The 14,844-nt window shown below is 41.5% G+C and overlaps 1 protein-coding gene across 3 annotated transcripts in view; it reads left to right on the top strand.

Moving 5' to 3' along the window:
- LOC137602731 (plexin-A1-like) overlaps positions 1–14,844 on the top strand; it is a 402,183-nt gene that overhangs the window by 365,578 nt on the left and 21,761 nt on the right. For all 3 annotated transcript variants that reach the window (XM_068325725.1, XM_068325707.1, XM_068325716.1), the window contains exons 22-24: positions 9,154–9,251; positions 9,693–9,851; positions 10,965–11,031. In XM_068325725.1, the coding sequence (XP_068181826.1) occupies positions 9,154–9,251; positions 9,693–9,851; positions 10,965–11,031 (324 nt within the window). The remainder of the gene's footprint in view (positions 1–9,153; positions 9,252–9,692; positions 9,852–10,964; positions 11,032–14,844) is intronic.

Below are 14,844 nucleotides of genomic sequence, written 5' to 3'. Positions count from 1 at the left end.
TATGCACTGGAAGCAGAGTTTTAAATGAGGATTGCTTTAGAATGACTGAAAGGAAATGCCATGGAAAAGGTACAAGAAGATAAAGATTTTTTTTTTTTACTTGATAGCAGAGATGAAGGGGAAGCTAGCAAAGGGATAAGAGCAGACTGGGAGTTACTAGATTCAGGGTTACAAAGATTGTTACCTGCATTATACATAGCCGTTAATCTATTAATAAAGTCAATACATGTAGCCATCTTGCCAGCACAGCTGAATAGAGATAGATAGATAGATAGATAGATAGATAGATAGATAGATAGATAGATAGATAGATAGATAGATAGATAGATAGATAGATAGATAGATAGATAGATAGATAGATAGATAGATACTTTAATGACATGACAGGTGACATCTGCTCACAAGAGATACAATAAATTCACATAACAATGACAGAGAGAAATGGCACAGCCAAAAATCGTTGTATAAATTACATTATTTACATACTTTTACATAATTATAACAACAGGAACAGAAGAACCTAGAATAAAAGGAAGCATAGGGACATGAGAGAAGAAGGAAGCATTGGGTGTAGATGATGTATGATCAGAAGCAGAAACACGTGGATGTACCGAGCTGTAAACTGACACTAAGGACCCCCACAAAGTGTCCCACAGTGCATCCACAGTGAATCCCAGGCCCCCCTCGTCTATCCCTTGTCACCCGACCTTGATGACCCTGCGGCTTCGGCCCCCCTCCTTCTGAGAGAGTGGTTGTGCCCTCTGATGGCACGAGGCACAAAGGAGGATTTAATGTGCTCAATTTATAAATTTATCGTGGAAAGCAATGGAAGTAGGATTATTAGTATGTCAACATAAACTACTGTTTTCCAGAGGTATAAACCAGAGAGTCAAGTTTGTAATCAATGGTATCATTAAGATGTAGAATCCAGGGCCACTCCATTGGCCTTCATTTGAGTTCTGACCTTTGGTGTTAGGGAATAATTTGTCAGCCCTTTTACATTTACTTAATCGCTTCAATCCAGGGAGTAGATTTATACTTCCAGACTAAAAAACAAAACAAAAAAAACTTATGTGGATTAATTTGTAGAGATTCACCTCTTACTTTTTTTTTTGCAAGAAGGAATAGTGGTGATTACTTGGGTATTGCAAAAATGCATTATTGTTTTATGGTCTGGAGACCATAAAACCATAACTTAAATGTGCTGGTTATGTAAAAAGGAAAAAGAAAAAAAGAAAGGATAATTCAAGAATTTTTACTACCACAGAAGCAGCAGATAATTAACATTTTCCTTCTTTCTTCTTCTTTGAGTATAAAATCTTCCCATTGCAGTTTCATACCTTGTAAAGTTGGAGATAACTTTAACTTGAAGATTGACAAATCAAATCCTCAATTTTTTTTGATGCTATAAAACATTAACAAAGAATATAAAATACAACAATTTGCAAATTAGAACCTCTTTTCAATTTTTAAGCATGTCAAGATAAGTATACAATGAGTAAAATTCTGTATTATCTATAAATATACACATTAACAAAATCAAAACAAATCAAAAAGTTTGAAATAAGAGGATTACCGAGAAAAAAAAACAGCAAAAAACTTGTTCATGACAGCAACATATAAACACAATAAAATCCTATCTTTCCATGATATGTTCATTCGCTGAAAAATAAATCTTCATAATTATATAAATATGAGACCTACATTTCAAAAGAATATAACATTCCTTTAGTATCTGGCTGCTTTGATTTTTTTTCTGCTTTTAGTAAATTAAATAAGTGTCTCCAGACCAGAAAATAAAATTTTATTTTGGGGTGGGGGTCACTCTCATTGGTTATAATGAAGTGTCCTCTAATGAACTTAACTTAGTCTATATATTCAGATATAATAATTTCTGTAGTCATGGACGATCCCCAGCAGATGAAATGAAGCTTGTTAGGGCTGTTGGATCAGGCACAGGTGGACCTAACCACTGCTGTATTGTGTCTATCAGAAATTTACAGAAATGCAGAAATGCCGGTCAGGTACGCATAGCTTGGAGAAAGGTGTTGTTATTTATACTTTCCAGGAAAGCCTTATGATGAAGACAGGCATGATGTAGATTGGTTATCTTATAACACACAGTTTCCTTGAACTCCTGCACTGAAAATTGTTTTCTCCTTTGGGAATTTCATCACATTATACTATTATAATTTATCACTTTAGAGGTTATTTCTGAGTGGTGACAGTTCAGTGATCATTTATAGGTCATATGAAATACAGAACAACTACAGTATATTATCATCTCTAAACAATTCTCAACTATATCCAACAAATGAGAAGTCACATTTATCTTTTAGGGTGAATACTTGAAAGAGCAGTGTTATCTATTACTGGCAAAACATTTTATCCACTTGTACTACTGGGCTTTCCCAAGGTGAGGAAGATATTAATATTAAATATAAATAATGTTCTCCTCCAAGAGCTACCACCCGATTGTGGTGGGGGAGTTTGAGTACCCGAATGATTCAAGGAGCTATGTTGTCAGGGGCTTTATGCTCCTGCTAGGGTCTCCCTTGGCAAACAGGTCCTGGGTAACGGGCCAGACGAAGAGCAGTACAAAAACCCCTATAATGAGTAAAACATCAAGGACCTTGACGTAGCCCAGTATGGCGCAACCGGGGCCCCACCCTGGAGCCAGGCCCGGGGTTGGGACTCGTATGCCTGGTGGCCGGGCCTCTGCCCACATGGCCCGGCCGGGCTCAGCATGAAGTGACGACGTGTGCCCAACTTCCGGTGGACTCACCACCCGCTGAGGAAACCATAGGGGATGGGTGCAGTGTGGATTGGGTGGCAGTCGTCATGGGGCTCGACAACTTAATCATGGTCCCCAACCCCTTCGGGTTGAGGACAGGTGTCTCACTGTCATTTTGGCCTAAGGGCCAAATAGCAGTGCGGAATACCTGGCCTTCTTAGAGTCCCTGGGAGGGCTGCTGAATAGTGCTCCGACTGGGGACTCCATTGTTCTCCTTAGGGACTTCAACGCTCATGTGGGCAATGACAGTGAGACCTGGAAAGGGGTGATTGGGACGAACGGCCTCCCCGATCTGAACACAAGTGGTGTTCTGTTATTGGACTTCTGTGCTACTCATAGTTTGTCCATAACGAACACCTTGTTCAACCACAGGGATGTCCATAAGTGCACATGGCACCAGGACACCCCAGGCCGGAAGTCGATGATCGACTTTGTTGTTGTGTCATCAGATCTCCGACTGTGTGTGTTGGGTGAAAAGAGGGGCAGAGCTGTCAACCGATCACCACCTGATGGTGAGCTGGATCCGCTGGCAGAGCAGGGGGCCAGACAGACTCGGCAGGCCCAAACGTGTTTTGAGAGTTTGTTGGGAACGTCTGGCAGAACCCTCTGTCAGTGAGGTCTTCAACTCCCACCTCCGGGAGAGCTTCTCCCAGATTCCGCAGGAGGCTGGGGACATTGAGTCAGAATGGACCATTTTCTCCACCCCATGTCAAAGCGGCTGCTCGTAGCTGTGGTTGCAAGGTCACTGGTGCCTGTCACGGTGGTAACCCCCAAACATGGTGGTGGACACCGGAAGTAAGGGATGCCATCAAGCTGAAGGAGTCCTATCAAATCTTGTTCAATTGTGGGACTCCAGAGGCAGCTGACAGGTACAGGAAGGCCAGGCGTACTGCAGCTCGAGTAGTTGCAGAGGCAAAAACTCGGGTCTGGGAAGATTTCGGGGAGGCCATGGAGGAAGTTTATTGGTCAGCCTCGAAGAAATTCTGGCAAACCATTTGGCGCCTCTGGAGGGGAAAGCGGTGCACAGCCAACACTGTTTACAGTAGAGGTGGAGAGCTGCTGACCTCGACTGGGGATATTGTCGGGAAGTGGAAAGAACACTTTGAGGATCTCCTCAATCCCACAGCCATGTCTTACACAGAGGAAGCAGAGGCTGAGGTCTCAGAGGTGGACTCGTCCATCACCCAAGCTAAAGTCACCGAGGTGGTAGCCAAACTCCTAGGTGGCAAAGCAGCAGGGGTGGATGAGATTCACCCTGAGTTTCTGGATGTGCAGGGACTGCCATGGTTGACACGTTTCTGTAACATCGCATGGCAGTCAGGGACAGTACCTCTGGATTGGCAGACCGGGGCGGTGGTCTCTCAACTTCAAAAAAGGGGTACCGGAGGGTGTGTTCCAACTGTTGGGGGATCACATTCCTCAGCCTCCCAGGGAAAGTCTATTCCAGATACTGGAGAGGATGATTAGACTTATAGTCGAACCGCAGATTCAGGAGGAACAATGCGGTTTTCGTCCCAGTCGTGGAACACTGGACCAGCTCTACACTCTCCAGCGAGTGCTCGAGGGTTCGTGGGAGTTTGCCCAAGCAGTCCACATGTGTTTTGTGGATCTGGACAAGGCATTTGTGGGGAGTGGGGAGTGTTTCTCGAGTAGGGGGTTTGCGGCCCTTTGCTGAGGGCTGTCCAGTCCATGCATGAGCGAAGCCAGAGCTTGGTTTGCATTGCCGACAGTAAGTCAGACCTGTTCCAGGTACATGTTGGGCTCTGGCAGGGCTGCCCTCTATCACCAGTTCTGTTCATAATCTTTATGAACAGAATTTCTAGGTGCAGCCGATATCTGGAGGGAGTCTGATTTTGGGACCAAAAGATTTAATCTCTGCTTTTTGCAGATGACGTTGTCCTGTTGGCTTCATCAAACCTGGACCTTCAGTGTGCACTGGGACGGTTTGCAGTCGAGTGTGACGCAAATGGGAACGGGATCAGCACCTCTAAATCCGAGGCCATGGTTCTCGACCGGAAAAGGGTGGTGTGCCCTCTTCAGGTCAGTGGACAGTCCTTGCCCCAAGTGGAGGAGTTTAAGTATCTTGGGGTCTTGTTCACGAGTGAGGGAAGAATAGAACGTGAGATTGACAGACAAGTGCAGCTGTCTGTCACAAGTGGTGTTGTGACAGGTGCAGCTTCTGCAGTGATGCAGTCACTCTATAGGTCTGTCGTGGTAAGAGAGGAGATGAGTTGCAAGACGAAGCTCTCGATTTCTACGTGTTCCTACTCTCTTTGGGTGATGACCGAAAGAACAAGATCCCGGATACAAGCGGCTGAAATGAGTTTCCTCCGTAGAGTGGCTGGGCACACCCTTAGGGATAGGGTGAGGAGCTCAGTCCCCAGGGAAGAACTCGGAGTAGAGCCGCTGCTTCTCCGCCTCTAGCAAAGCTAGCTGAGGTGGCTCGGGCATCTGTTCCGGATGTCTCCTGGACACCTCCCTGGGGAGGTGTTCCAGGCATGTCCTACCGGGAGGAGAACACACTGGAGGGACTGTCTCTCGGCTGGCCTAGGAACACCTCGGTCTCCCCCCTAAGGAGCTGAAGGAGTTGTCTGGGGAAAGGGAAGTAAGGGCATTCCTGCTGAGACTGTTCCCCCCGCGACCCGGCCCCGGATAAGCGGTAGATGATGGATGGATGGATGGATTAATAATGTTGTAATTGGATTAAGATCATTGCTGACCAGCATGTTCAGTGATGGGGAATTTTGTAATGGATCCTCACTTAAACTGAGGTGGGTAATGAATTGTATTCCAATTCATTTTTGGTGATTATTTTAGTTAATCCAGTATCTTTCCAGGTCACAATTTGACAGGAAATTTATATAGTGATTGTGCTAATCTTATACAAATTGTAGAATTATAAACCAGAGGTGAGGTCTCTCGTTAATAAAGTGACTTAGGTTGAATGCTAATTGCACATGGAATTTTCTGTGGCACTTTGAACAGAATTTTACAGACAACATTCACCAAATTTACTCTTCAGAGACTTCTAGAATTCTTCTAGAGATTTTTTTTCATTAGTTTCCCATGCTTAAAATAGTACTGCTTCATGCTAATTTCTAAATCCTGAGGTTAAGCATAATTTCCTTTTCATTAAAAGCCCATTTTATTCAAAAAAACTTCTTCTAATGAAATGTAGCTCTACTTATGTGAGAGCTTTTAATACCAGATCCTGCTGTGAAAAGTTACCACAACTCATTCTACTGTGTGATTCTTGCTCTCCTTACAAAGCATCAGCACCACACGGTCATTAGGTCCGTGAAGCCAAATTGCATATTCAACAAGTAGTTAGTCATTTTGTTATAGAGATGAGACAGCAAGACATTCAAAGTTAAACATTTTATTTGAGACACAGAACCACACTATATTATATTCCATATACACATCCAGGTTTGAATGGTCCACTGTTGAATTCTCCCAATTCCTCCTTACTCACTTTTATCAAGTAGTCAGTCTTATGGATGTTTAAAAATCAAATCATACCACTTTTTGGCATTTGTGGCTAACAAAACTAAGTAATGGAGACATGACATTGTGGTGAAGATGTCCCATGATACACAGTGCCCAATGTGAGGTCCACCTCTAATTTGAGGTGTCAAGCAGACGGAAAGGTCAAGAGATCTGGCAGATTTTATAGTTACAGTATGTCTAGATTTCCTTCCCTCTGAATTTCCCAATGGAGTTTCTGTTGTAATGCAATGGCCTGTGTAAACCAATGCTCCTAGCTTTATTGCTCTGTGTGGCTGCTCTCCCAGCTGGCAGACAGCCACATTTCACACAGACAATCCTCTCAAATAAACGACATGCATGCTACACACACACACACACATTCAGTCTTGAAATACCTTTTCTGTCTCTGTCCTTGAAATTCAGTGAAGAATCTGCCCCGTGTAACATGAGCATGCATCTCCATCTGTCTCCCTTTGTGTCCTCTTTGTAAAGCTTCTTCTTTTTCTTTTCAAACACATACGCGTTCCTTCTAAGTTGCACAAACTCCGCAATTGCGCACCGCTTGCGCAGTCTCAGCGTACAAGAAATTCTATGCTGCACATAAAATACAATTCAATATAATTGTTATATTCCGTGTGTTGTTACTGTTGAGTGTTGCTGCCCTGAGTTGTTCTGCGCTTGTGGGAGTTATGCATATGCGAGACCTCAAGGGGGGTGGGGGCAGCATATGAAGGTGAGTCCTGAGCGGGACTTAAAACGGTCCTATAATGAATATCACACTTTTTCAGGTCTCTACATATACAAAGTGGTCCTCCCTAATACAAAAAACTCCTAGAATCTGGTAAACTAACGTTTCCTGCATCAATAGATATTTGGAATTTTAGGAATTCATGACCCGGACCGAATCAAAATGATCGGATTTTGGTAGAATGGCCATTTGTTCGTTCAGGCTACAGGAGTGTTATAGCTCAGAGCTACACACTGAAAGTTGCTCACAAGCTGTTGAACTCAGTTAGCATTTGGCTAACTAGTTAGGTCCACTTCAGTCATATGTGTGTGTGTGTGTGTGTGTGTGTGTGTGTGTGTGTGTGTGTGTGTGTGTGTGTGTGTGTGTGTGTGTGTGTGTGTGTGTGTGTGTGAATGTGAGAGTGTGTGTGGTTCGTGATCAGGGAACATAGCGGTGTGTGGTAATGACCTGGCTCAGAGCTACACTGAAAGTTCCTCAGAAGCTGTGAATTCAGCTCAAATTTGGCTAACTAGTTAGCACTGCTTCAGTGAGGTGTGTGTGTATGCGTGTGTGTGTGTGTGTGTGTGTGTGTGTGTGTGTGTGTGTGTATGTGTGTTTGTCTATCCCTGGCATCACAGCGAACACATAACCAATTGCACATTAATTACTAATTCATGACAATTGTCTTTTTTTTCTTTTTTTTTGGTGAATGAAAGCAGCTCTAGCTCTTCTAAGTGATCGGAGAGATACATGTACACACACACACACACACACACACACACGAGAATACAAGAGAGAAACTTGGTCTTACCGGTAAAATCCCATGCTTCATTAGTTTGTATTAGCTTAGCTCCCGTGTTATCCACGATCTCTCACTGTCCATGACGATTTTCGGAAAAACTATCTTTAATAATCACAATAATCACTTTGAAGCGGTATATAATTATCTCACTGGCCGGTCTGATCATGTTTACACAATGAGCCACGAGTCTTTGTTCAGCAACGAATGGGGAACATGAGAAAGCAGGTCCACGCTCAGCACCGAAAAATCAACCGTTATATCAGGAAAAACAAGAGTGAAAAACAAGAGAAGAATTAGAGTGAAATACGCGGCAGCGAAGTTATTGAAAGTTAAAAAAAACTCCAGACGATGGCAATCATTCGATCTGTAATGCACGCGCGTTCGAGTGGCACAAGTAAACAAACACATGTGAACGTGTGGGGGAGGGAGGTGTTGATTGGTCAGCTGAAAGGGGGGACGGAGATAGGGAAAACCAGGGTTTGAACCAGAATTTTTTGCCAATCGGTTCGTTCCAAACAGAAACGGATTTATAACGTTTCCAGTTTTGCGTTCCACCCAAGAACGAAAAAAAACCCGGTATTAACCTGTTTACAATTATTTTCTGTTCCGATTCTGTTCCGGAATATTAAAAAATATGAAGTTTTCGGTTTCGTTTTCGTTCCTGCCAAAATACCAAAAGTTTCCGGTTTTCGTTTTCGCTCCATGAACCGGTTCAAAGCCCTGGGGAAAACTCAGAGGGGTGAGGGCTGGAGAGAGGGAGCTGAGGACTGCGCCCCATTAAAACAGAGCGTTTAGGGGAAAGGAGAATTTATCAATGTTCAATCAAATTGGGTAACAGAATTTATAATAAAGTCCAATTTGAAAGTGCAGGTGAGGTATTTATTGTAGAAAGTCACTGAAAATCTTTAAGGAAGGCACATTTTAAGATATATGTAAGTTCCGAGTGATGGATTTTTCCCTTCAAAAAAGTTATTTTTGTATTTTGTCATTTATCTCTCCCTCATTCGATATATTCGATATATCAAATTCGATATATATATATTCGATATTGGACATGTGAGCATGTATGTTTGATTCAACAAAAGATGTTTCATTTCTAAAAACTGATCCCAGTGTTTTATGTTTCATCACAGTAAGTTAGCATTACCTGCATTGTAACAAATGTATGTTTGTCCATCTTCATGTTGTGGCTACATTAAGCTCTTTTCATTCAAGTAACAAATAATAGAACACATTTTGGATAGGATTACAAGGGACATATTAACTTTCTTTTCTCTTGACTATACAGAGAAGTGTCTTCCTGCCAGTAATCCCGGCTGTCACTTTTTTGCTTGTTTTCAGGTGCAGGCAAACGTTGAGAAGTCTCTGACTTTGTTTGGCCAGCTGCTGACAAAAAAGCACTTCCTTCTCACGTTCATACGGACCCTGGAGGCACAAAGGTGTCTGCCTTTATTTATGCATTTTTTAAATTTATTTTTCCTAAAAGGGAGTTCTGCAAATAAAGTAAGCAGTCAACTAAAGTGAATAAGTACCTTAATTAAGCATGCAATATCTTTGAGCTTAATGTTCAGTATTTCCACCAATGGAAACAGGCTTCTGTTATGGAATGAAGTATAGCACAAAAGATGAGAGAATGTTTAGTTATACTTTACACTTTATGTCCTACAAGGAGTATGTGTTTTCTCTTGTTGTGTGTGTTATAATTTTCTTCAGAAGAACAATTAGTTAATAATCACATTTAAATACTTCAGACTAACTTTAAAAGAAGAAAGATAAATTAATAACTAGAATAAAATTACTGTAAAGCCAATTCATTAGTACAAACAGACTTTCAACAGCATCTAACCAAGAACAGTATTTTGACTTTTCAATGTTTTCAGGTCCTTTTCAATGCGGGACAGAGGTAATGTGGCCTCTCTGATCATGACGGCCTTACAGGGGGAGATGGAATATGCAACCGGAGTGCTGAAACAGCTGCTGTCCGACCTGATAGACAGAAACCTGGAGAGCAAGAACCATCCCAAACTGCTGCTCAGGAGGTAAGGACCATGTAGACAGTTGTCGGATCAATGAAGCCCTGTTATCTGTATTTTATGGAACTTATTTTTTGGATGAATTAAACATTTTGGCTCTTTAATCATTGTAACATATAGTAATTTATACCAGTTATTTTTGCACAAGATAAAATTTATGTGGACCCCATTTTTAAGCTGACACACTTTAAATGTTTTTGGTGACAAAGATTAATGCATGACTTGAAAGAAGGTAATTTTGTGCACATCTTCACAAGTGATGAATAAAGTGGACAAAAGCCAGACAAAAGGATTTAAGGAAAAAGGAAAAAAGAATGACAGCATTTTTAAAAAAATGTATCATAGTTGAAAAGAAGAAATGATTTGTAAACAAAAACCAATAGATCACAAACATTGGCATCAGATTTCATTGTTGTCTTGAAAAGCATTGTTTCTTACAGACAATGATGTTGTTTTGTTTGCAGTACATAATAGAAAATTGGACACATGCATGCACAGTCTCTAATTTATAAATGATGGTCATGAAAAAGAAATATTCTACCTTTGTTTTTTTCTGAACGATGCGAGTCATGAAGTAATTTTAGATCCAACACATTAACTAACACCTCACAGACCACATTACAGTAATGAAATTAATTCTGAATTGCATTTTTGCATTGAATTATATCTGCAAGACTGTAGATTGAATAACATCAAACATTAATTAAGTCTGGAAGAAACTGGGTTGTAGTGCAGTATTGCTTTACTTATTCCCTAACCACCTAACCTGATCGTTGGTGTCAAGTAATGAAAATGTCTTTCACGAGTCCAGTGAACGATCTGGATAGTCCTGCCCCACTTCACACATAAATAACATGACATGTGACAAGCAGTAAATATAATCAATTAGGAATATTGGCTGTTGCAGTCACTATCCTGCTAAACAGGCTGTCACCACAACAATTACAAGTTTAATGGAGCAGTTATTTTAAGATATTCACAACAATCTAAATACCAACAGACATGCACATTTATATCATATGTAAAGTAAAAGTTTTAAATTATGGCTCTTCTTTAATATCCATGTTTCTCAGTAATTTCATTTGACCTCTTTTAGCGTGTTTTCTCTTTGTGTTTCAGAACTGAATCCGTGGCTGAGAAGATGCTGACTAATTGGTTTACATTCCTTTTATATAAGTTCCTCAAGGTAAGCACCAGTACGGATGTTCCAGCTGTTCCTTTTAAACATTCATTAATAGTCCTCTGAAGTGGATTTATTTTGTGTAATGTCTTTAAATGCACCGTGTTGCCTGAGCTTCATTAAATGCCTCTGGCTCATCATTTCCCTGTTGCGTTTATATCGGTGCAGTTATTAAAGGAGTTTCCTTGTTTCAGCTAGCCTTACCAGTATCCACAGACTACATCATCAAATCCTCACAGCAGCACACCTTTGCTGTAGTATTTGTCTTTACTGTTGTAGCTTCGCCAACACTTCCCCTCAAATGATCTTAACAATGTTCTTTTAGTTCACATCTTCCCTGCCTCTGATCTGTCTTATTTACAGTATCTTATGATAATTCTTTTCACCAGGGGTACCATGTTACAAAAGCCGACCCCATTCACTCCTTCCCTCTTTTTCCTTCAAGCTCTCTGTCCCTCTTCTCCCAGCCTGTCACTTTTAGGAATATTTCAGAAAATGTTGTTAGGTTTTAGATTTCTCTGGCAATTTTAGTGGTTTCTGAGAGGCACACAGTAAGTGAAACTAAATGTGGAGCAGATGTGGTTCTATTCTATCTCTTTGTGTATTATGTACAATATTTTTTTTCAATGAATATTATAATTATTTTTACTTTCCATTTATTGCCATACAAGAAAAAGAGGATATTTTTGTTTCTGCACTGCTGATTCATAGTCTCTGATTATCAGTTATGCAGGACACTGACGCTTTTCCCCTTCATGTACTGGAAACATCACCATTATATCCCTAAAGTGTTAATATAAAGTGTTACAGCATTGAGTAAAGGCAAATCTCAAGCACGTAATTATTTAACAGCTGAGCTAGGAAGTGAAATCTGAAGTGATAGCATAAAGCATGATGTATGCTCAATGTGTCCCGTTAGCAGCTGCCCACCTAATTGGTTCAGATGCTAAGGAGGCTCTAAAAGCGTACAATAGGGGAATGTGGAAAGGAAGGGAAGTGGAGGAGGAGCAGTATGGTGGAGAGGGAGAGGAAAGGAGAGGGCATAGATGGAAAATGGAAAACAGGCTAACAGGCTTTTTAAGTTGAAGGACATGTAGATTCCGCAGAGACAAAGTCATCTTCAGATTACGCAGCGGGTCACGGGGAGCCGGAGCCTATCTCGGCGGCATAGGGCGTGAGGCAGGGGACACTCCGGGCACGACCATACAGTGCACCGCGGAGCCACACACAAAGACATACAACCATGCACACACACACATTCATTCCTAAGGGCAATTTGGAATGGCCAATCAACCTGAAGTGCATGCTTTTGGAGGTGGGAGGAAGCCGGAGAACCCGGAGAGAACCCACGCAGACACGAGGAGAGCATGCGAACTCCGCACAGAGCGGGACTCGAACCCAGGTTCGCCGTGTTGTGAGGTGGCAGCTCTAACCACTGCGCCACCGTGCCGCCCCAGAGACAAAGTGAAAAACCTAAAAAAAAAAAAAAAAAGTAGAACAACCATAAATTAAGAGTGATGAGCTTTTAATTGATCAACACAATTTTTGTAAATGCTCAATATGTAGGGTTTAAATTTTGATTTTTGGCGACTTGGAGGCCACTGCATGAATCACAATACTGATTTCATATCACTTTTATAATGATTCTTTGAAATAGTTGTGTGTAGTGATCCCTGTAGAGCTTCTCTGAGTCAAATAGCTTCAACAGCTAACTGCTCCCTGCTCACATGTTCATAATTTTAAAACTACACTTCTAAAGTCTCCTACATCTAAAACAAATGAGAAAAACCAAATAGTAACACATCGAATCATCTTAGATTCTGACATCATAGAAATGCCATAAACTGATGTTGTCCCCATACTAACATCTGAAATCATTAGATCACTCAAAACAAGGCGAACAATCACCTGTACCTACAGCATTCACAGAGCCAATGTGCTCTCACACATCACCTCAGCCTCTCTAATACCTCCAGATATTGGCAAAATATAAATCAAATGTATTTCATCACCTAGAGCAGGGGTATTCAATTAAAAGTCACGGAGGTCCAGTTTTAAAAAATTCCTCTTAGTAAAAGGTCTGAGCTCAACTCCAGTTAGTGTCCTATAGCCGGTCCCTATGTCCACATTATCATTTATTATCAAATTTTAATGCAGGATATGTTTAACTGAGTGCACAGCTAGCTCTTTTACCTTACATAAATAAAGGTTGACCCAGGCAAATAAATGTCAAGCCTTTATGTTAGATTGAAGAACACACAAACCTCAGAATTAAAAATAAAGTGCAAAAACAACTGAATTATATTTTTTCTCGCAAATTAAAGACATCCCAGCCTAAAGAACTGAAGGCCTACACTTCAAGTAAAAAAAACATTAACATTTTCAGAAAGCATGAAAAAAAACAGTCTCTTTCAGGGGAAAATACAGAACTTTCTTCATGAGAGAAAGGGGCATGTGGCCTGCAAGTAATTTACTTGTACGCAAGTAACCTTGGAGAAACCTTGTTCCTGTGCACACCTTGTGGTGGTCTCTGTGGTCATCTGTGTTGAAAGAGACCACTGTCTTCGTCAGCATCTCTTTTATTGCTGCATGTTAGATGTGTTTCATAGTTGTGTTACACCCAGCAAAGAGCACCTTATCTTTGTGAAGGAACCTGACACACACAAGTTACAACTCATCAATGGCCACAGATATACATGGTGCTCTCTGAATAGCTGCATCAAGCGGTTAAAACATTTCTGATTTTCTGGTTGTTGTTGAAGCTGACATTGGGAGTTTTTTCACACATCTCATCTTTTTATTTTCACTCAAACAATGTAACAGCAACAGCTTTTAAGCACATACTCACAACTGTCCCATCACAAAAAGATGTTTTATGTTCCCCCAAAATCCACCATGTCTTTAGTGAACATTCATTTGCATTTTTCTCAGTAATTTTGCCGTCAGTTCGGACTTCAAGAGATAATTCTGCGCAAAAACTCTGTGCTTTGTTTCGTAGTGGCGCTACACGTTATTAATTTATTAGTTCTACTGTACGTGTTCAGACTATATGAGGTAAAATGGTTTTGAACTGCCTGACGGAGGAATAAACATTAATTTGGTCCACTCATTGTTAACCAGCAGTTTTCCTCATTAACCTCCCTTTGTTTGGAGCTATGCTGTCCTCACTGTCTCCCTTCCTCTGTGCTTCTGGAGCGGTAAACTCACAGAGTAGTGGCAGCGAGCTGTCTCACTTCCAGGTGCACTGACAGAGCAGGCTAAGCAAACAATCTGCTTGGCTGAACTTAGTGGCACTATTACCTCCCCCCCGCTCCTCCTGAGAGAGTCATTGTACCCCCTGATGGCACGGGGCACGAAGGAGGACCTCAGCCTCTCTGTGGAGGCGCTGTGTGACAGCAGTCTGCCGCTGATAGCTTCTCTTAAAAAATGCGCCAAGAAAATCTACTCCCGTGAATTTATCATGGAGCGGTCACGGGTCCGGACAGAACCATCATGTGGTCCGGATCCAGACCGCGGTCCGCCATTTGGTAACCCCTGACCTAGAGAATAAAACATGAATAATCTACAGTATATCTGAAGGTTAGAAATGGAGCATAAGACGAAGTTGATGAAATAACCATTAGGTCCTGATGACTGGTATTAAAGAAAATCAAAAACGGAGAGGATTGAACTATACTTTAGAAACAACAAGTTGCATGTTGTGCACAAAGGCGAGGCAGATAAAAGAGAGTTTTCTCCCTGCTTGCCTCTGGACCTCTTGAGTAGACACCAGAAGTCTGAAACATCTTCCTGAGCTTGGCGCGGTCGATCATTAAGCAC

This window comes from Antennarius striatus, chromosome 2 (genome assembly GCF_040054535.1).
Source record: "Antennarius striatus isolate MH-2024 chromosome 2, ASM4005453v1, whole genome shotgun sequence".
NCBI classification, from domain to species: domain Eukaryota; kingdom Metazoa; phylum Chordata; class Actinopteri; order Lophiiformes; family Antennariidae; genus Antennarius; species Antennarius striatus.
This window is presented reverse-complemented; position numbering and strand designations above follow the sequence as displayed.